Here is a 20,881-nt window from a genome sequence, read left to right as displayed (position 1 = left end):
GAGGGCCGTGAAGAACTACACTGTCGTTTTTGGGAAAGAAATTAAAAATGGGCAGAGGTGGTATATGTTAAGAGAACGGACCACCCTAACCACTGAATACCATGGGCCACTCTAAAATGAGGAGGATTTACATGACCCGCACATCAAACCAACCATGGGAGAAAATGCCTCTAAAGGCCAAATATGTTAGGCAGACAGACGAGATGTGGCAGGCAGGAAAAGTATGCCATATGAGAGATGCCTTCAAGGACTGGGAAAACGCCAGTTGGAAGTAAGGTTAAGGTGAGATAGACCAACGACACGAGGGGCTGTCATATCAAAGGGCAGGACTGGACCGTGTGGAGCCCCCATGGCAGACCTCGACTTATCTTAGGAAAAGCTTTCTGGTTATCAGAGTTGCCCACCTTTCGAGGGACAAATGCACAGCTATCTGACAGCGGGCCAGAGCTGGGGCAGTGGGGTCCCGGCGGGGGTCCCTCTAACGTGACAATGGAAAGCTCAACCAAATGACCTCTGGGCTTTGCCACTCTAAGATTCTGAGACTCAATGGGTTGGAAGTATCCCATCACTTTAAGCCTCTATTAAGAGGTCATTTCTCCTGTTGGCTTTTAGAAAACAAATGGTCTCTCCCCTACATCTAGCCACTGGAAATCATCACATTCACCACCATTACCACAGCACGATCTATCTTCTGTCCTCTTTGTCACAAGGTTGCAGATGTCCCCAGATACTCTACTCACACCAGGTATGTGTGCTTCCACTCCCCGGTCCACCTCCCACCCATCCCAGCTCTCCACTCCCTCCAAGGACCTCCTTTCTCATTTGGAGCAGGTGCCAGAGTGAAGAGAGGAAAACAAGGTCAAAAGGAGATGAGGCAGAATGGAGTGTTCAGAGCCCAAATTTTCTAATAAGGAAAATCACTGTGTAGGGAAGACAAGTGGGAGATGAGAACAGTGGGCTGACACTTATGCCATGGTCTGGCTTTTCTGCAACAGGGCCAGTGGTGCCGCCAAGGCAATTCTTCTGGTCTCCAGAGCAGCCCAGGAGAAATGATTTTCCATAATGGCCAAAGACAAGTGAGGTCAGATGCTCTGTTCTAGCTCTTACACAATGTGGTAAGGTGGTGGAGGGGAGACAGAAAGGAAAATAGAAGGATAGAAAGGAAAGGAATAAGGAAGCCAGGGTCATGTGAGCCCTGGGGAAGGGGGCCAGGCATGAGGAAAGAACAAGAATTAAGACTAATCAGGCATGTTACTGGGTTGTTGATAGAAAAAATAACAGTAACACCAGCAAGGAGTAAGAGAAAAGTCAGTTCCTGAGAGGTGCAGACTAGCAGAGACCTTCAATGCAGAGTCATGGTCACCTTGGAAATCTAATGGAAACATAGCTCCAGAGGCTGTCCCATGGTTAAGCCAACATCCTGTTTCCCCTGGCATCCCAGACAGGATCCTGGAATGGCCACCGTAAGACTCACCTATATCAGAGGACACTGGGTCGGTGTAAAAGGCTGTGGGGTACTGGTTTGGGTAGAGCCTTACATGTTTGGATCAAATCCAGTGTGGACGAGTAGCTGCGCAGCAGGGAGTTGGGACCCACAGCTGAGCCTGGTGGACTCCCCGAGGCCTTCTCCAGATGGCTCGAACGGCTCAAATGATCACAATCATGCTTCAATTAAAACTGCCATAAACTCAGGGGGTGCGGGGCACGGGAGGGACAGGGCATTCAGAGTGCGGAGGACGTGTACGGTGCAGAGGAGGTGACTGGAGGAGGGTCAGAAAGAAGTCCTTCCACCAAAACATTCACTTCTTTTGGTTGGAAGGCAATGGCTGGAAAAGAGGGGTGGGAACAGCAAATGCTGCCCCTTCCCTCCCAAACTGGAAGCCTAGTCTATTTGGATAGTTTGCTGATGACTCTGATGAGGGCACCATTTTCATCTTTCAGCCTCTGGTTGTCGGATTTCAGTTCTGTTAACACCTGCAGGGTGACAGAGGGAAAGGTGTGTTAGAGCTTGGAATCACCACCTCCGCGTACCGTCCCTGCCCAGGCCAGGCCAGCCCAGCGAGCAGGGTGTTCAGAGGCAGCATATGCAGGGTACTGTCACCACCCTTTCTCCCAGGGATGGAAGTCCCCCGAATCTTCATGTTTGTTGAGTTGGTGATGTGCAAAGGGAGATGTGCATCAGGGAGACCACAGCCCTCCATCTTTTGAACTAGCATATTCAGCAATAGCGTCTTATTTCACGTTCCACACCACGTGTCTTTTCATTCTCCTGAATCAGTAACTGTTCACAATGGTTCTGGCGCTTGAACTCACTTCTAGCCTGGAGATAGTAAGGAGAGTGCCAAAGGGAGCTGGTGAGGATAGAGGAGAAACTGAGAAAGGAGTCCTGGTCAACTAAAAGAGTTAAGGGCAGGCACTGCTTCACACCCCATCAAAAATAGGAATGCAAGGGGGAGGGGCACAACTTGGCTTTCTGTCACACCCACGAGATTTAAGGTCCTCCTCGTGCCTTCTGTGATAAAATCCACCCAAAGTATCCACTTTCAACCACTAAAACCCAGGGAGTGTACAAATTCGGTCACTGCACAGCTGTGACACACAAGGAGCGATAGGTATGTATTTAATTCTCACCCGGAGCTCCCTGTGGGGATACCAAGGGTCCTCAGCAGCAGTTTTAGGGATAGTGTTACAAATCCAGGAAATAGGTGCTTTGGGGGGTGGGGGGATAGAGATTTCAACTCTATCAGTTCTACCATCTTGGGACATGACACAGTGCTGTTCAACAGGTGAACAAAGGAAACGCGGCAGCCCAGGCCCTAGTCTGGACAGCCACGTCTTCATATGGGACCAGACAGGCTGGCAGGTGTGCTGAGCATCTAAAGCACTACAATGGGATGTTGCTGAGGGGACAGTTCCTGTGTGGGCCCTGCTGGCAGTTCAGGGAGACTTCGGTTAGAGGGGAAGTACATCTTCACCGTGAAAGCTACAGAAATCTACATTTACATCCCATCAAGGCAAACGTGCTTTTTAGTCAGCAAACCTACAGGACTCCAGCAAGAGGTGAGGTCACCAGTCAAAGATGGCCTGGGCTCGGCGGTCATGAGGCCTGTTTAATTCTAGCTCCGGCACTGCTATTAACCACTTAGAGGCTGTAACTGTACATTAAGAAACAGAATTTTTGTTTCCTCAATCTCTTATGGAGGATGTAGACTTGATTACACGAATACCATGGGTATGCACAAATATATGTATCACAGAGACATAAAGGATTTGTATTAAGGGAACGAAAACAGCAGTGAACAACCATAATGGGGAAGGTCTCACTCCCATTGTCTCATTAGTACTGCAGGAGTCTGTGACACAGGTGCTATCCTTACGTCTACAAATGAGGAAATGAAGAATTTCTTAACTAGTCCAGAGTACCCAGCTCTTAAATGGCAAAGCTGATACCAAGCCCATGTGTGCCTAACTCTGAAGATGATTCTTTCATTACAGAGGTCGTGCGGGGTTGGAAAACAGAGCACCAGAAGTCCAGAATTCCAGCACCGTCGCGGTCATGAATGGTCTCTATTACTTTAAGCAAATCACTCAGTTTGTCTGGGCTTCCATTTCTGTGTCTGAAGAAGAATCATCCTCTGTGCCCCGGTCGCTCATCAAGTCGGGCCCCTGTGAGGGCCCCAGGAGAACCGGACGGGGAAGTGTGCTGACGGGCAGGACGTGCTCTGTGATTCTCGGGATTCTCATTACCGCAGTGAGTCCTCCCATGAATATGGGATGGCAGGTAGGTGATCTGCAAATTTTACTAAAAAGATTTTAATCCAGATAGTATCAAAATAAAGTTTTGGTCCTTTGCCTCTGCCTCCCCTACCTCCAGCCTAATCAAAGCTGTTCTGGCTGCTTTCTTCTGTGCCTCCATCCCTGTGGCCTTGACTACCAGAAGTGAATGCTCAGAAAGCTCAGTCCAAGAAGATTTTTAGAAAAAGTCAGCCAGGTTGGCCCCACTGTGCTTCAGCTTCCCATCTGCTCTCCAATGCTCCATCCTGGATCCCACCGCCAGCCTGGGTATCAGTGAGACTCTGAAAGTGGTATTTCCACAATAGCATTCCATAGGCAGGGAAGGAGCTGCAGGTGTCTTGGATTTCATTCCTCTGCCAGCAGCTCACCAAATCAGAACTGAGCTGACCCCTCCCTGCTTTTTAAATGTACAAACAAGTCGTTGAGACTTGGTGATTTATTTCCACATTAAGAACTCAATTCTTTGGAAAAAAAAAAAACAAAAACAAAACTTGGACAAGGCAATTTCCCAGCTGCAATACGCTACAACTGACATCTTAAGGGAGTGTCAAAAAGTACAAGACGTGGAATGTAGAAATCAAGGGGGAAAACAGTCTCATAAACTTGACTCTCAAAAGGGAGAGGGGGAAATGAACAGTGTTATCTGATACTCAGCTGGAGTTCAAGAATGATTAAATAAGAACACATGCGGAAGCACTAGAGAAGTATGAGGTTTAACGGAGCTTTATCATTTCAGCCCCCTGGAGGTCAGCTTTCTTAACTTCTAAATTACCAGTTCACTGGTTTGATGTTAAGGTGTCTTGGGCAAATAAAATTTAAGTGCATATTTTTCCAAACATGACTTTGTCCTTTGATGAGGAATGTGTTGAAGAAGGAGAGGCTATGAGGGCCTTAAAGCTGCGGAGTCCTGGGAAGGACAAGGCTAGCTAGCTGCAGGGTGATGGGAGCTCAGGATGAGCCTTACCCAGGCTGCTTCGCTTCTGACTACTTGGGAGGTGGGGAGGGCGTCCCACGCTTACGTTCTTTTGGAAATGGCGTACACAACACATTGAGATAAGATGATTTCTCTAGGGGATTATTAAAAAACAAAACAAACCCCAAAACACCCAAAATGTCAGGGCAAACTTTCTTGGCCACACTGTCAGTTTGGCTTATTTATCCCCTCTTTCCTTCTGGTGGGTGTCGGCAAGTGTTTTCTGTAAAGGGCCAGAAAACTGGTATCAAGCCATATCGTCTCTGCTCCAACTACTCAACTCTGCTCTTGTGGCCCAAAAGTACTTATAAACATAATGATAATATGTAAACAAATGAGCATGGCTCAGTTCCAATAAAACTTTATTTTTGGACATCAAAATTTGATTCCATTATTTTCATGTGTCATGAAATAGTTTTTGTCTTTTGATTTCTGCCCCCCCTCCGTTTGTATGGCTTATGGGCCAGACTCGATGGGCCACAGTTTGCTGATCTGTTACATGTGCTATGCAATAGTTTCTTTGCAGTGGCAAAATCTTTGGGTGGTAATGGCTGTTGAAGAAGTCAAGAGTGCAGAGAAAGCAGAATGCTGCCCCCCATCTCTCAGCTGCGAAGGTGGGGCACACTATGGTTGTTCAAAAGATTCTTCTTGCACTGTTTAGGCCATATGCTTAACAAATGGCTAAAACTCTGTGCCAAACACGAGGCAGCTAAAATCACAGTGGTTGAGTGCTTGGGTCTGGAACATGACATATTGGGTATGAATTTTGGTTCTACCATTTACTCTTTGAGTGACCTTGGACAGGTTACTTGATCTGTAACTTGCTTTTCCCCCACATGTTAAAATGACTGTTCTGGGGAATAAGTGAGAAAAAGCATAGAAGGTACTGTGCACAGGTCTTAATAAGTGATAATTGTTACCTTAGTTATTAACCACTGAAAGCACGAGATCTAGTTTTGCTCCATACTCTATACTGTGTTGCACAAAGAGGGAAACTAAAAATAACTGGGACATCTTCTGTGGGTCCCTAGTTCACCCGTCAAATTTTCCAGTAATCCTGAGGCTTACTTTAAAGCATGGAGCTAGGACCTGACATGGCACTCGATAAGTAGGGTAACTAAGTTTGCTTGGTGCCAGGCCTGGTATTACTTCCCTTTCAGTTTTCTTTCTGTGCGTGATAGCATCTACAGCAGGATATTAGCTCAGCCCTTATGGTAATTTGGGTGCTTGAGATCTAGTGGGTATTAACTGCCAGCTACTGACCCTGAAGGCACAAGCAAATAGGCAGAGAAAAGAACAGGCACTGGTCAGGACTAATTAGATTGTTGCTGAAAATTAAAAACTCATTTCAAAGAGTGAAACTGCTCAGCAGCAGTGACCCCATCACACCACCGCCGGATGGGAAAACAAGTTATCTGTGAGCTTGTCTTTCAGGCCTCTATCCAAGGAAAGGCTCCAGGTTAGCAAACATAATTTTTGGTTCCCAGCTGAGAATAAATCCCTCCTCTCTGCTCCAACGACTGTCATGTCCTTTGCAAACCTACCCCCATTAGGGAAGGTCTGGCTGTGTGCGGGTCTCATTTATCCAGGCTGTGTTCTGCCTCACAGCCCACACACTGGCTAGGGGTGGGGGTAAAGGGGCACATCCTTAGGACCCAGAGATTTGTGACAGGGATGAGAACGATGCCTCCCAAGGAGGGGGAAGAAAGCAAAGATTATTGCAGAGGGAGGCAAAGAACAGCCAATTCTACTCAAATGGTGGGCTGGACAGTATCGTTGCTGGTGGTGGAGCTCTAGCCTTTAGTGCTGGTCGTCCCCATGCAGCATGCTGTCAGATGTGGAAGACTTCGTTCTGCCTGGTACGTTCTGGGGATTGGGGCAGGGCGGGGAGGGGAGGAATGGGCCCACCAGGCACTACGTACATTAAAAGCTCCCAGCCAGGGTTCAGAGTCCCTGCCTTTGGTTACCCCAGGCCCAATAAGAATTTGGAGTCCGGGACCAGCCCCCGCTGCTCCAGCAACCATGATGTACTCAGGCTGCTGCCGACCGAGCAGCTCAACCTCAGCTCGGCAATGACCCCGCCGAGTCTGCACATCCACGGGTTTGTGTGCGCATCTGTGTACTCCTATGTGTAGCCGAGTGAGCAAATCCACACTCAGTCTCCAGGGGAGGAGAAGGTGATGTGGTGATCTTACCAAATGGACCACCGGCCCAGGTAAGGGTTCCTCCACGGCCTCCCCTTGACCTAGGCTGTTATGTCTCACTCTGTGGTCTCAGTCCTGGCTCTTCCCATCTGCAGATGACCGACACTTAGAGGCACCCACAATACGGTGGCTCCGATGGAGGGGCATGAGCACAGGGCTTCTGGGTCCAACAAGAAGAGTGAACATGCCTGGAGTGGTGGAGGAGGGAAGTGAGGTGGAGAAGAGGGGCAAGAACTAGAGCTCCTGGGTTTCCGAGGACTCGACGGACTCCGAGAGTCTGGCCACAACTCGGGTCAGGGCCCTGTTCTCAGCCTGCAGTTGCTCGTTCATCTGCTTCAAGGTTTGAATCTGTTTTAGCTGGTGGAGGTTCTGTAGAGAGTGAAACATGGAGGGGACAGACAGACAAGAGAGAGACAAGACAGACCAGAAGAGATAAAAGTAGGACAAAGAAATCACATGACTTTTTGTTTTTTGTTTTAGTTGGCATGCAAGAAAGGAAATGAAAAAGGCAGGAGTGATGGTGCAGGGTGAGAGGAGGGAGAAGGGAGAAAAGCACCAACGAGGGGGAGAGCCGGCCTAGGATTCCTGGCTAAGGTCTAATTACGCTGCAGGTCAGCACGTGAATACGACCACCATGTTCTCGAACAGCATGTGTGGATGGATTTTGAGAAGGACAGCCACCATGTGGCTTGGGCCTTCTGAACAGATTTAACACGCTTGAGCCATAGCCTCAGGGGCCCTTCTTCATCCTCAGTGGGACCTGGAGTTGAGGACTCCATGCGTTCCTAAACCCAGCTGTGGCCCTTTTCTCTCTCCCTCCTCTCATCGTGCCCCATACTTGGCCCCTATTCCTACTTCCCCGACCCCCGGGTCCTTCTCTTACTTCATTTTTTATTTAAAAAAATGAAACAAGGAAAACAAAAGAGAGGCCTGTTGTTTTAAGTACTTTCTGCACGAGGCATGTACTGTTTAGAAGGTCAAAGGGGCACGTACAAGCTAAGAGACGGACAGCGATCGGCAGGGTCCTCTGGCCTGTTTTGTAGGGTGCTTCATTAACCCTGCTAGTTCTCCACTGCAGTCCCGAAGCTTGTTCCAGGATCCAAGAACTGCCAACCCGCCTTTCACTTGCTAGAGGACTACCTGCGTCGTGAAATTCACAGCTGACTGCTTTTTGTCCCAGCTCATGAACAGGCGGGTGGCTGCTTGGAGGTGTTCCCATACAGACCCATGCTCTGAAAATTACAGCTGTGCACAGAAGCTGGAGAAACAAATGTCCAAGACAGTGGAATTGCTTGGACTGATGTACTAGTTCAGACCTCACTATTTGTAAGTGTTACAAATGGGACAGAATAACCAGTCCACAGATACTCTTCCTAATACCTCGTAGCCCATAAAGGACCTAAAGACTTCAATAAATGGGACTATATCACAGGCCTGCTTACTGTTACTGTCCTTGCCTAAGTGGTTGTCCATACTGACCCTGTAACCAAGACCTTCAGCTCTCTGGGAGGAGGAAAAGGATTTTATTATGCAAATAGTGCTTCACAGAGGAAGATGAAAAATCCTGCGGATTAGTGATGACAAACCAGAGAGAAGTCTCTCATACCTACATGGATGTGAGGCACAGAAATGAAGGACGAGTGGAGTTAGAGTTGGACGTGAAGAAGCAAGAAAATGAAAGGCAGCATGGTGGGGGGGGACAGTGAAAAGGAAAAACAAGCAGAGACAAATTGCAGAATATCTCTTTCCCCAAAGGAGAATGAGCACCTTGGAAAAAAGGCAAAGCAGCCCAACACTTCCATGGAGCCACTGAAGGGTAGGGACCAGGCAATGGTTCTTACCCTCTGCAAGCATCCTGGCCATGGAGGGGACTGAGATCAGAGGAGATCATGGTGCAGCATATGGAAATATTTAAAGAAATGGGCAGGGACCAAACATAAGAACCAATGGAAAGTCCCCGGCTCTCACCCTTTTTTGGTGTTGACCTTGGACCAAAGCTTTCAACATAACCATAGTCATTACATGAAGTGGTCCTTGCCTCCTAGGGAGTAATACAAAAGGCACGAGCAATGAAATGATTCAATCTAACAAGTGAGTACAAGCAGATCGAGGTGTAAGAATTTGGAAGTTATCAGCATGAGGGAGAGAGGCAGGAAACAATCTGGTGGAATGTTCCGTAGGAAACAGTACTGAAAATAAGGCAGCAAGATGGAGGGGAGGGCAGGGCACAGAGCAGGGTGGGCAAGGGCAGGATCAGCTAGTGGTATTTCCAGAGTAAGTAAAAATAAAAATTCCAAGAGCAATCTAAAAGGGGAGTGGCTGCTGGGCCCCTCATGCAAGGACCTGGGAGAGGCAGGGAGGAGGTCCGGGAAGGAGGCCAATGCTGAATGGCTGATGCAGGAGAAAAGTCATCTGGTCTGATGCGGGCCAGACCCAGGGTAGCCTCGCACAGTTCACGCCGACATGCGCACCTGTCAGAGGCTGGCACATCATTCTACTCCAATCCAGGATCTGAGTGCAGTATGTCCTGGGGAGGACTCATAAATACTTACCTTTCTAGTAAGGCCAGAAAGATGCAACCCATGTCACAAGCTCAGAGCCCCATGGACATCTGGGCAAGCCCATCTCAGGGTTCCCCATTTCACTTGGCCTTTGCACTTTATTTGCCAGAATCAGAAAAACAGGCACCAGGGTCCTTGAGGACCTACTGGATCTTCGGGGTTTACTGGAGGTCAACCTTCAACCTGCTCCCTAATGACTGCTCCCAGAGGTTTGAGCATCTGTATAAACCAGATACGCAACAGGCATGGGGGCTAACTGGACCTTAGTTGTACTGGGTCCCAGATTCGATAAGACAGTTACATGTGTGGTTGACTGGCTGCCTAGCACACAGAGGTTTTAACTACTGATCATTCCCAGGATGTTACTGACCACAAACTGTAGCCTGGATGAAGGAGGACTTGAAAGCTACCCAAGCAGCTTCTTGGACTCCTTTAAGGTCAGTGACATCAATTTTATGATGTCTGTACCTAAATATTTGACGTTTTTGCTTATCGCAAGGTATAGACACAAACACGAAATTGGTGTGGGCTGTGAGGCTTGTATGTTCCTCTCCCTTCGTCCTCTAGGGGGAGCCGGATGATCTGTAAACCTGGTGTTGGGCTTGGACCTGAGCAAAGGGCTTTTAGGGGTTTTAGAACTTGCAGGTGTGTCTTCTCCATTTGACTTTGCACCTGGTGATGGAGAATAATGGCAATTGACGGAATGCATCCATTTTTAAACTAAAAAAAAAACAAAACAAAAAAACCCAACAACAAAAAACCAGTTTCAAATCAGTGTGCCTATTTTTTGAGGTCTAAACAGCCAGAATCTGGCTTCCTTTGATAATTTAAACAACTGGATCTAAGCTGGCTGGCAAACAACCTGAGCCTGAGGGAGCGAACACCTTCATGTATTTTGATCTCTTGAGGAAAGAAAGGAACTCGTGACCTAGTTTAGGAAGTCCTCGCCCTGACAGAACAGGGAGAAAGAAATCTGGAAGCCTGTCTCAAACCACAGGCCTGAGAGCAACTAGAACCACTGAAGGGGCTCTCGTGCTCGGCAATTTAGGATCGGCACAGAAATAAAGAAGGACCTCAGCTGCTCTACTTGGGGACTTTCTGGGTCTTTGTGCGCGGGCCTGGGCAGAGTGGTGCGGAGTTCTGTGCCTAGTGGGTCTGGGCTAGCCTTGGGCTCCTGGGTCCTCATGAGAAGGCACCACCTTTGGCTTCCTTTACATGTTCCCCATCAGCATTTAGGCTGTTCCTTAATGGGCACCACCGACAGCTGCCTAACAGCAGGGTACAGACGGCGTCTACTCAAGGGGTTTCAAAAATGGAGGAGCCCCCGGCGCAACCAAGAACTGTGGCTATTCATTCCTCCAGAACTGTTTAGCTCTACTAACACACCGCTCGAAATGGGAGAGAATACTTCTGTGGTCTAGGTGAGGCGCGTTTGGAAAACTCAGAAGATGGAGAAGCTAAGGGTGTTGGGTCATCCTGTTTTTACCACAGGAGAATTAACCATTAAGTGTTTTTACTTCTTGCTGTTTTACATCAACTTGAAAGATTTAAGTGCCACTTTTTGGAGATATAAATAGGTATTGCTTAAAATTCTATGTGAATGGGATCAGTTACAGCTGTGGAATGGTGACTAAGAACTCAAGGGCAGGGCTTATCTCCCTCATTCTGGAATTATATAAAGAGTAACAGGACTATGAGCACTGGATCTTCTGTAAACTTGGGCCTTGTCAGGTGTTGAGAAGTTTTTTCTTCAGTAAATTACTGATTTTTTTGGCCATTGTAGTAATAAATGTCTCTCCTGAAGTGCTCTAACTGCATATTAGGGATGCTCGCTCACAGCAAGAGCTCTGGGGATCTGCCTTGTACTAGCCCAGTGTTTGTTGCTCCCAGGTCAGGAAACCCGCGTTTCATCAGAGGAATGCTTTGTATGATACAGCTGGTAAAATAAGATCCGTGAAGTTAAAAAAAAAACAAGGCCAAAGCCGAGCAAGTGCTAGGTGACTATGGGCATGAGGCAACATGTACTCTCGGGGCTCAGATGCTCCCACGTCACCCCCAGGTGGCTACCCCGAGCAGCAATACGCTCCCTACTGCTCTGCAGGCCCCTTCCAGAGCAGGGAATTGCCTCTTCGGGGTCGACTGCCAGTTCTCAGCACTCAAAGCCGCCTGGGACGGCAGTTGTTCATTAAAGCGGCTAATGGAGATGATGGTCATCGCAGGGCACGGTGAAGGGAGAGGGGATAGCAGTAGGCCGTGGGGTGTCACTGGGGGCATGAGCTTATTCTAGTGGGCGAGTGCCGAATATTACTGAATATTTCGAGGGAAATGGGCTGGGGCAGGAAATGGATGTGTGAATTAATCTGCATTCTGCTGCAGAATGACTCAAACTGTGTCGCAGTGAAGGGCTGCGACGGGGAGGCGCACCAGCCAGGAAAGTCTCTGGCTGTGTTCAGGCTCCCCTGGGCACCCCAGGCCGAGAGAGCTGGGACCCTTGTTTTAGCCTTTTCATCCAGCCCCTGAGGGTGAAGCTATTGCTTGGAAAAATCTTAGAAGAAGTTGACCTTCGCTTTGTCTCCAGCCTGCAGACACCTCCCCTTAAGCCAGAGCAGCACTGGTTCCCAGAGAGGCTGCGAGGTGCCACAGGGGGTCTCTGAAATGGCTGAGGAGAGATGCTCTGCTCCTCTTCACACATCCTCTCTTCTTGAGGGGGTTGAGTGTGGGGAAATCTGGAGGGGCAGGCCTAGGCTCAATGACCCAGTCCTAGCAGGCATTTAGGGAATAGGCACACAAAGAAAGAAGAAAGAGCTCTCCATACCTTCATCTCCTCCTCCATCTCTGACATTTTCCGCTCCAAGGCTCGCCTCTCCTGTTTAGAAACAATGAGACCGTTGAACATCGACTGGAGTTAGAAGGGAGTCAAAATGCTACCTCCCAGGGGCCATGAGATCAGCCACGTCACATCTCAGGCAAACCTCATGCAGGAGACTAAGAGACTGATCTGTGGGATGAAACTATTTAGTTGATAGAAATCACGTGACTTAAATCTCCATCAGGATGTTCGAAGAGAAGCAAATGGTAGGACCAGGGTCCTCTGGATATTCTGATTTTACGGAATTTCTCAAATGACTGCCAGTGACCAGGACCCTTGTTTTCTATTAATAAAAGGCATCCTTATCTTCAATAATGCTCCCCTCAAATTCCTAAGGAGCTGCTTCTACCATGATGGGGAGCAGATGGTGAGTGGGGAAGCAGCCATCATTATCTGGGAAGAAACAGCACCCTTCCCCCTAGCCCATCTCTCTCCCAGCAACCCACTCCGGATTTAGCCTGGACTCTGAAGATTCCTTGATTAGATGAGATGCCAGTGAGGTTTTGTTGTAGGCCAAGGAAATAAAATATAAAACTTTGCTGCTTTCCAAATTAAACAGGAGGGATGAGAACATATTATACTCTTAGGGTCAAATCACAGCTAGGTTCATCAATAAATCTGAGTTTTCCCAATCTAAAAATGTCAAATCCCAGAAAAATATTCTGAGTGCAGTTGGGAGGTCAGCAATAGAACTGGAATGTCCCCTCCCCACCCCCAGTCAGAGTGAGTGCAAGATTCTGCTGGCTCATAGAACAAGTCAGAAGACCTAAATCAATGGCACAGGGTCCTGCCGAAAGCTTCCTTTCTGTTCAAGGTGATAGGAAGGGAAAAGAGACCTTGGTCCGGATGTGTACATGTGTGCTGATTTACAGTAAACCAAAATATACTGTAGGGGTGTGTGTGTGTGTGTGTGTGTGTGCAGTTCTGCCTATAGGCCAAACCAGTGCATGGGATGACCTTCCAAGGACCCACCCCAGACCCTAAGACTGGACTAAGTGAAAAGCACTAACCATCTAAAGAAGCCAAAAGGACTAGCAATCAAACTGCTGTCTAGAGTCACACAAAAAGAATTTATTATCAAGCTAGGAATGGAATGTGGCAGAACTCCCGCCTTCTTAAGACGAACTTTTTCCATTGGCCTGAACAACAAAGTCAGAGAAACTCAGATGAAACAGAGGAGGGGGAAGAAACACACACATACCCTTTTCTCCATCTCCAGCATTGATGATCGGTCAGAGGTCTTCTCTTGTTTCTGCTAGTGCAAATTGAAGACAAACAGTGGTCACTTCGGTTGTCTCAGGGTCACTACGAAGCCCAGTCTGGTTCAGCTTCCCCGTGAGACACCCAGAAATAGAGGTCAGGGCTTGGGCTCTCACTGGGGCAGAAACCCCTAGCTAACAGATTCCGATAGATCTCTAGGGCTGACATTATTGCCTTTCTGAAGTTTGCAGGATTCCCACGAGGGAGCAGAGGTGGTAGTAATGCTTCTTAAGATTTAGCACAGTCCCAAGTGCAAAGACATCCCCACAACACAGACACACAAACATTTGTTAGGTCTTCAAGGCCAACTGTCTCCTTATACCTCACCGCCCCTCTCTTCTCCTGGTCTGTGAGTAATCTCATGACTCAGATGAAATGAAAAGTGGCTTTTTTTCTTTGAAAGTTAGAGGCTCATGAACTTGAGGGTCCAAGCCCCATGGCACTCTGCTAAGCAATCCCTTTGCACTTGTCGTCTTTCTGCTTTGGGCACTGACGCTGTTTCTCTTTTAAAGCAGTGGGTGCACGCGTGGGCGGGCTTCCCCGGTTTCTCAGAGCCCACTCGTGCAGTCAGCCCTGCTTTGAACTGAACAGCTCCACTTTCATCTCTTTTGTATACTGAGCTTCCAGGTGAGGTGAGATTTTACCTGAACAAAAGACTGGAACTTAGAACATCTTTAATTTTTGCTATAAATATCACAGAAGGGCCAAGAAGATTTAGCCACCATAGCTAAAAAGTAGAATATCTTCAGGTAGTGACTCTTAAACAGGGACTGGAAATGAACCTTAAGTTCCTTTTGGCCTTAGCACTATAAAATTTCTTATATTTTTAATAGACTGTATTTAATAAATACGGGGTGATTATTTTTATTTCGCCTAGTACCATGTGCAAGCAACACTTTAAAAATTCAGAAAGTATACTGGTCTTTTGGCAGAGGTTTCTTTTTTCAGAATGTTAAGGGATAACTAGAGCTAACAGTAAAACTCTGATTTCTGGCTCCTGTCCTAGGCTTTCACCTTCTGTTCTGAAGGTCAGGGCCATCTGCCTTTCCACTGAATCTACTAGAAGCGGAAGGAAAAGAAAAAAGGCAGAAGTAGATCTGGGCGCTGGTTTGTATCCTCGTCTGACTCCCTCCCCTGAGCCTGAGAAGCACAGAAGCTGTCACGATTTCAGTATTTTCATTTAGTCCCCTTCTACAGAGTGACCTTAACTAGTTCACTTCTACAAAGAACTTTTGTTTTGCTTTTAAAATCTTAACCCCGTTAGAGTTAGGGCAGACCTTTCATGTAAAACGTCGCATGTGTCCATGTGGTGAGTGTCTCCCTACGACGTGTGGGGCTGACAGGCTCTCCTCCTGTCCTGCCAGACACTCCATTTGTAGTAAACAGCAGAGGACTGGTTTGTAGCACCACTGTTTCTTCTGAATTTCCATCATGTGTATTTGGCAAAACTCAGTATATTGTGACACACCCAGCAGAGCAGTTGGCTAGAAAGTAAGCCCTTTTCCCTGGTGACTGGAAGGGCTGATTTTATTTTCAGTGTCCCCCGTGCGAGTCAATGTCACCACTTGTTAGCCTGCTCACTGCTCCGGAGCCGGAGGAAAAGCCAAGAACCCCTAAAGGTCAAGAAATGTGCTTCTGGAGAAAGTGGGGAGCAGGTGACATTGGGTCCTCCCATGGCTCCTCACATGACCCCCCCCCCCCATTTCCTGTAAAATACCCCCGGTCATTCCTGACAGGAAGCAGCGGCAGGTCTGTATTAATTAATCGTTGTCAGTTCGTGGCATGACTCAGAAGAAAAGTCAGCCTTCGGAATCTTCCGCGGGTGTGCTGTGAATGAGATGTTTTGCCTGCCTCAGGCATGCTGGGGTCAGCGGAGCCCTCGAGGTTCATTTGGTTCCATCCCCCTGCCGCGCGCGCGCGTGCGTGTGTGTGTGTGCGTGTGTGTGTTTTTTCTTCTGGATTGAGACCCACTTTTCTTGTCCTACTGAATCACTCTTGTCCCACTGAATCACTACAGTAGGTCTTACAAACCCCAGCCGAAGAGCCATGCTCAGCTACTCCAACCAGGCGGAGGGGGGCCTCTTTCAAATGACGGGCAGTTCACAGGCCAGGCCACCCACTGGGCGCCTGGCTGGGCCCCTCTCTGGAGAGCGCCCGTATTCCAGCTGTCTGCAGTTAAGTCGCGCGGTCTCCCGGCGCTGGCTCACCCCATTCCAGAGGGGATGCCGTAAGATGATCTGAGGTGCCTGACCACCCCTGCCCCACCGAGCCCCGAGTATTCAATACTGTACACTCCTAGTGTTTTAGGCTTTGCTTTTCCATTATATCATACAGCCAGAACAACTAGCCGTCTCTGGTTTTCATTTATGGCTTCCCAGTAAAGAGCCATTTTTACCTCCGTTCAGCTTTCAAAATTCTTAGTCATTGGGTATTCCATAGGTTTCCTGTCATCTCAGCAATCACCCAAGACGGTACTTGCTGCAGTGTTTGTCTCACTGGTGATGAGTTTATTGCCTCTAGTTCCCTCTAAAGCGTTGCCTAATTAAATCAGGCCTGGCAGTAAAAGGGTTTATCTGGTCTGTTTGCCGCTAACATTCCTTATTCCTAGGCTGAACAACGGTGGTGGCTTGAGGAGGTAACATATGCTGTAGGACAGAATCTTTGCTTTGGGATCTGGTTGTACATTCTAACAAGACATTGATTTCTTTTTTAAAGAGAGAGACAGAGAGCACGAGAGAGCATGAGGAAGGGGGAGAGGCCGAAGGAGATGGAGAGAGAGAATCCTAAGCAGGCTCCATGCTCAGCAAGGAGCAACTCAGGGCTCTATCTTACGACCCTGAGATCATGATCTGAGCTGAAACTGAGTCAGATGCTTAACTGACTGAGCCACCCAGGTGCTCCTGTCCTTAATTTCTTGTACGACCCATGCTAACCATTATTTCTCTAGGCCTAATTTGCTGCCTCTCTACATTGGGTTCAATGGTGTCTTGCTTATCCCTCTCTAGGAGCTGACCGCAGATAAACTGAACTGAAACATGATGATCACGACAGGAGACACTGTTAGGCACTAATCTTGTGATACTGCTTAACACCCTTCTACTAAGAAATAAGTAGATTATCCATAATATTAATTATTAGCACTCAGGCTATTAGGAATTGTTCACTGAACAATCAGTTTTCCTCTTTAAGTTAAATGCCGATTGAACCCTGAAATCAGATGAGAATCTCCACTTCTGTCCTCCTGTCTCTGGGGAGGGCCAGTCTTCATTCCCTGTCACTTCCCCTCTCTCATAGCCCTAGGTTACTTTGCCTCCTCGCACTCACCCTGCCACCCAGCCTTTTTCCTCTTCTCCCTTACCTGGGCCATCTTCTCAAGCTTGGACTTTATATCTGCTAGCTCTAGCTGGGCCTCCTGAAGTTTTGTTTTCAGTTTTTGGTTTTCGGTCAGGGCACTCTCGTAGAGCTGAGGGGAGGGAAAAAGAATCAGGTCACCTACTAGGCAGGGCTCCCAGGATTAGCACTCCCACAGTTTCATCCTGTGAGAATCCCCGCTGCCCCAGACCATCATTGTGGGGCAGATGGAGAAGATGGAGGAAGTCTAGGAAACAAATTATATTCAGCCAATTGGTTTCTTGCCTCTCAGTATTGGTGAAGTCCCAGGTGCTGAACACAAACGAATAGAATGGCGCTCCAACTTCAAAAATGGTAATCTCCAGGGGAAAAAATAGTCACTGCGGTTCCCCGTACAAAGAGAACTTTATTTTTTTAGAGCCGGTCTAGTGTATATATTAATTTTAGTCAAGTTCTGCTTAACACATTAACAAAACAAACATTTCGTTAACAAAAACGGTTTTTCCCCCTGGCATCTCAAGCACTTGAAAGGGAAGGTTTTCAAGCTGACCCCTGGAGCTAGGTCCTCTTCTGCAAGAACCAAAGGCAATGAACTGTAAAGTGTTTTAACCCCCCCCAAACCAGATTATCATTTACCATCACCAAGAAGTATTTGGTTGACATTCACAGGACTTCATGAAAAGCACGTTTGTTAATATTTTAAGTCTTACCAAATGACTCTCCACGGCTCAGACACACGAAAATCTACTTTTATTTTCCCTTTCTACAACTGTCAATCTTTACTTTCTCCTACACCTCTAAATACCAGATTCAAGGCATAGATTTACTGCACTAAAAACAATATATGGAATGGTCTGTATTTAGCTAGAAGAGAGATGGAGCAAACCAAGAAACCCGAAAGGAATTAGTTGCTCGGATTTATCACGGAAGCACCTTTTCTTCTGGTTCATGGGAACCATACTCATTTTTCTCCACTGGGGAAAAGGCTGAGAGCTCGACATGTTGTAACCCAACAACGGGAAATTGAAAAGGGAGCCTACTTTTTTATAATCTCTGTTGCTGTCCTCCTCCACGCGGCTGGTCAGGCTGGCGAGGCGGGCCTCCCGGGCCTCGCGGCGGGCTCTCGCTGAGGCCCGGTCACCATAAGAATCGCTGCTTGTAGGGTTACTACCTCCTGATTCCAACCTGTCGGAGATATGTTAAAGGTAAATATTGGTTTTCAAGAATGAAGAGATGGGGGAGGGTAATGCTTCAGGGGAGTTGCGCCTTTTCTAAGAAGCGCTTGAGAGCCTTGGCCAGAAACAAGGCACATTCCTTCCTCAAATCTCCTCCGCCAGCATTCTCGGACCTCGGGGCTAAGCCGCGCCAGCTTGGAGGAGGCGGTTGTCTTTTGCCAAGAATGGAGCTTACTTGAAAAATTGGCGGTTTGGACTCATGTGCTGACTTAAATCTTAGAGCTTTTCAAATTAGTTTGGGGTTGAACAGCTTTCCTCAAAGAGTGTGCTTTTAAAAGCATAAGTTTTTTGGATCTCAGTGCTCTTAGACAATGATTCCAACGAACTGTCAATGAATCAGAAACATATGGACTTGAGAGTTCTGAGCTGGAGGGGGCCTGGGGGGGATGATAAGGAGGACATGGTGCGTATGTTTTTTAGGTGCACTGCAGGTCTGTTGGAATCTCAAACATTTCAGGGTACCACACAGCTATTTTTCTACCCTCTGTTCTCCGGTCCACCTTGTGGACTGTGATGAGGGTTTCTACGTCTTCCAGCAGTTGAGCTCTGAGAGTTGACGGGGGCCTCATTTCCAGGAGTGGTAAGTTCATTAGTGGAAGGGTCTCTCAGCTGATTATCTGTTTAAGTGTACAACGATTATCCTGATTCTTAACCGTGGTTTACATTTTTCTCAGACTTTGCTCTTTCCAAATGAAAATGTGGCCCACGAGACTGCTACGTACAGACCAGCCCTGCAGAGCTCTCCCTCCCCGAACGGGGATGGTGTGCAGAGTTACAGCTGTGGAACATCCATCTGAAGGCTCTGTCCTGTGATAGCTATTGCCAAAGCTGGGGGTCAGGGAGCTGGACTAAGTGTCAGAAGTAGTAAAGGGACAACAGGGAGGACACAGAGGGGGAGAGGCAAAGCTCCTAATGACATTAATGGCCACTCTGTCTTACAGAGACGCTAAGTCCTACAGCGTTCTTTGAAACGTTCTTTTTCTTCTTACACTTTTTTTTTTTAATTTGTAAATAGAAACCTCTTTACTGACTTTTCTGATTTCAAAAGCAATATATGCTTGAAGAAAAATGTAAGTAATACCAAAGTGTCTAAAACAGAAAGTGAAAGTCATTCCATAATCCTGCCCAAGAAAGAACCCACTATTAACAGTTTATTTCATATCCTTGCAAAAAGTTAAACACATAGATATGTTAAAATGTACATACTTCTATAAATAAAACCAGATAATACATACTATTATCTAACTCTCCTCCTTCTCCCTCCACTTGGAGGCATCTCACCATGTAAGTAAACAGATCTGCCTCATTAAAAAAAAAAATGATGCAGAGTCTTCCACTGTGTGGTTATATGGCAACTGAATCTTCTAGTGACAGACAATGGTATTATTTGTAACTTTTTAGCTATTAGAAATGATGCTACAGTGAAAAGACTTGTCTATAAATTTTAGTGCATTTGTCCAATCTTAGAAGTGGAACCCTCTGGTCAAGGGGCAAGTCTATTTTAAATTTTGATATACATATTGTCATACTGTCCTTCAGAGAGTTTAATCCAATAGGAGAAAAACTCTCATTAAATTAAATATTTGTAGGTCACTGAGAAGGTTGAGTGTCTTTGGTTATTCATCTTCATTTCTGAATTGTCTATTCAAAGCTTTTGTTAATCTTTTGCTTGTTACACGGTGGGAGCATTCTTTAGAGCAAGGCTTTTAAGATGAACACAAGGTACAAATATTTTTTCCTACTTTATTTTTTGTCTCTGTTTATGGTATCTATTACTAGCAGAGATTTTACATTTTATATAACTAAGTTGGACAATTTTTACCTTTATGGTACCATGCCTGGGAGAGTCTTTCCTATATAAAGATTATAAATATTCTCTTCTATTGCTTTTGTAGTAAAATAATTTTCTCTTAAACTGTAATCCATCTGGAATCTGGTTTTGTTTTGTTTTTTTGGTATGGCTTCAGGAAAGGATCTGTCTTCCCAAATAGTTGGTTGTGCCAATGATCACTTACCAAATAACTCTTCCCCAACAGAACTGAGACATCATCACCTTATACACACGTGACTTTTGGGGGACTATCTACTGTGTTCCACTGATATCTTTGTTTATTCCTGAACTAATACCTCGCTCTTTTAACCATTAGTTTTGTAACATATTTTGAGGTCTATAGGGAAGTCACTTTTCATAAATGGCTATTATAATGTAACAGAATTTAAAAAAAAAATTAACTATAGCAAAATACCACTCTCCACCGGTTTTGCAAAGCTAATTTTCTGCTGGGTTAGATGTAAATTATTTATCTTCAGCCTGCGCCTGGTGAGAGGGTAAGCAGAGGAAGAATCCACGCAAGTTTACACATTTTGAAATATATATTAAGGTAGGATAAGCTCAATTATCAAATAAATTATAAGACTCATTTGTTCTATGTTATCCCATAACTACATTTCCCCTCAATCTCTTCTTAGTTTCTCTATCAGAGGAAAAGTGGAAAGGGAGAGGTTCATACTTTTGGCTCCACAGTCTTTATATTTTTTTATTTGTTCTTCAGGAAGATCAGTTTTGTATCCTCAGATGCTAGATGAAAAATTAGGATCATTCCCCAAACTCTGATTTGTTTCCTTAATTTTTC

The 20,881-nt window shown here is 46.6% G+C and overlaps 1 protein-coding gene across 10 annotated transcripts in view; it reads right to left on the bottom strand.

Moving 5' to 3' along the window:
• Positions 1 to 605: 605 nt before the first annotated feature.
• The window catches only part of PPP1R12B (protein phosphatase 1 regulatory subunit 12B), a 211,291-nt gene continuing 191,015 nt past the window's right edge, over positions 606 to 20,881 (bottom strand). For 6 of the 10 annotated variants that reach the window (XM_032878271.1, XM_032878274.1, XM_032878280.1 and 3 more), the window contains 6 exons: positions 18,054 to 18,198; positions 17,021 to 17,125; positions 13,604 to 13,657; positions 12,349 to 12,399; positions 7,161 to 7,341; positions 606 to 1,974 (listed from right to left, as the gene is read on the bottom strand). In XM_032878271.1, coding sequence (XP_032734162.1) covers positions 7,207 to 7,341; positions 12,349 to 12,399; positions 13,604 to 13,657; positions 17,021 to 17,125; positions 18,054 to 18,198 — 490 coding nt within the window. In that variant the 3' untranslated portion in view covers positions 606 to 1,974; positions 7,161 to 7,206. The remainder of the gene's footprint in view (positions 1,975 to 7,160; positions 7,342 to 12,348; positions 12,400 to 13,603; positions 13,658 to 17,020; positions 17,126 to 18,053; positions 18,199 to 20,881) is intronic. The other 4 variants (XM_032878273.1, XM_032878276.1, XM_032878283.1 and 1 more) reach the window with 2 other exon arrangements.

Source organism: Lontra canadensis, unplaced genomic scaffold (genome assembly GCF_010015895.1).
Source record: "Lontra canadensis isolate GAN:19392208 unplaced genomic scaffold, GSC_riverotter_1.0 scaffold63, whole genome shotgun sequence".
NCBI classification, from domain to species: Eukaryota; Metazoa; Chordata; class Mammalia; order Carnivora; family Mustelidae; genus Lontra; species Lontra canadensis.
Note: the sequence above shows the minus strand (reverse complement) of the source record. Positions and strands in the feature narration are given on the sequence as shown.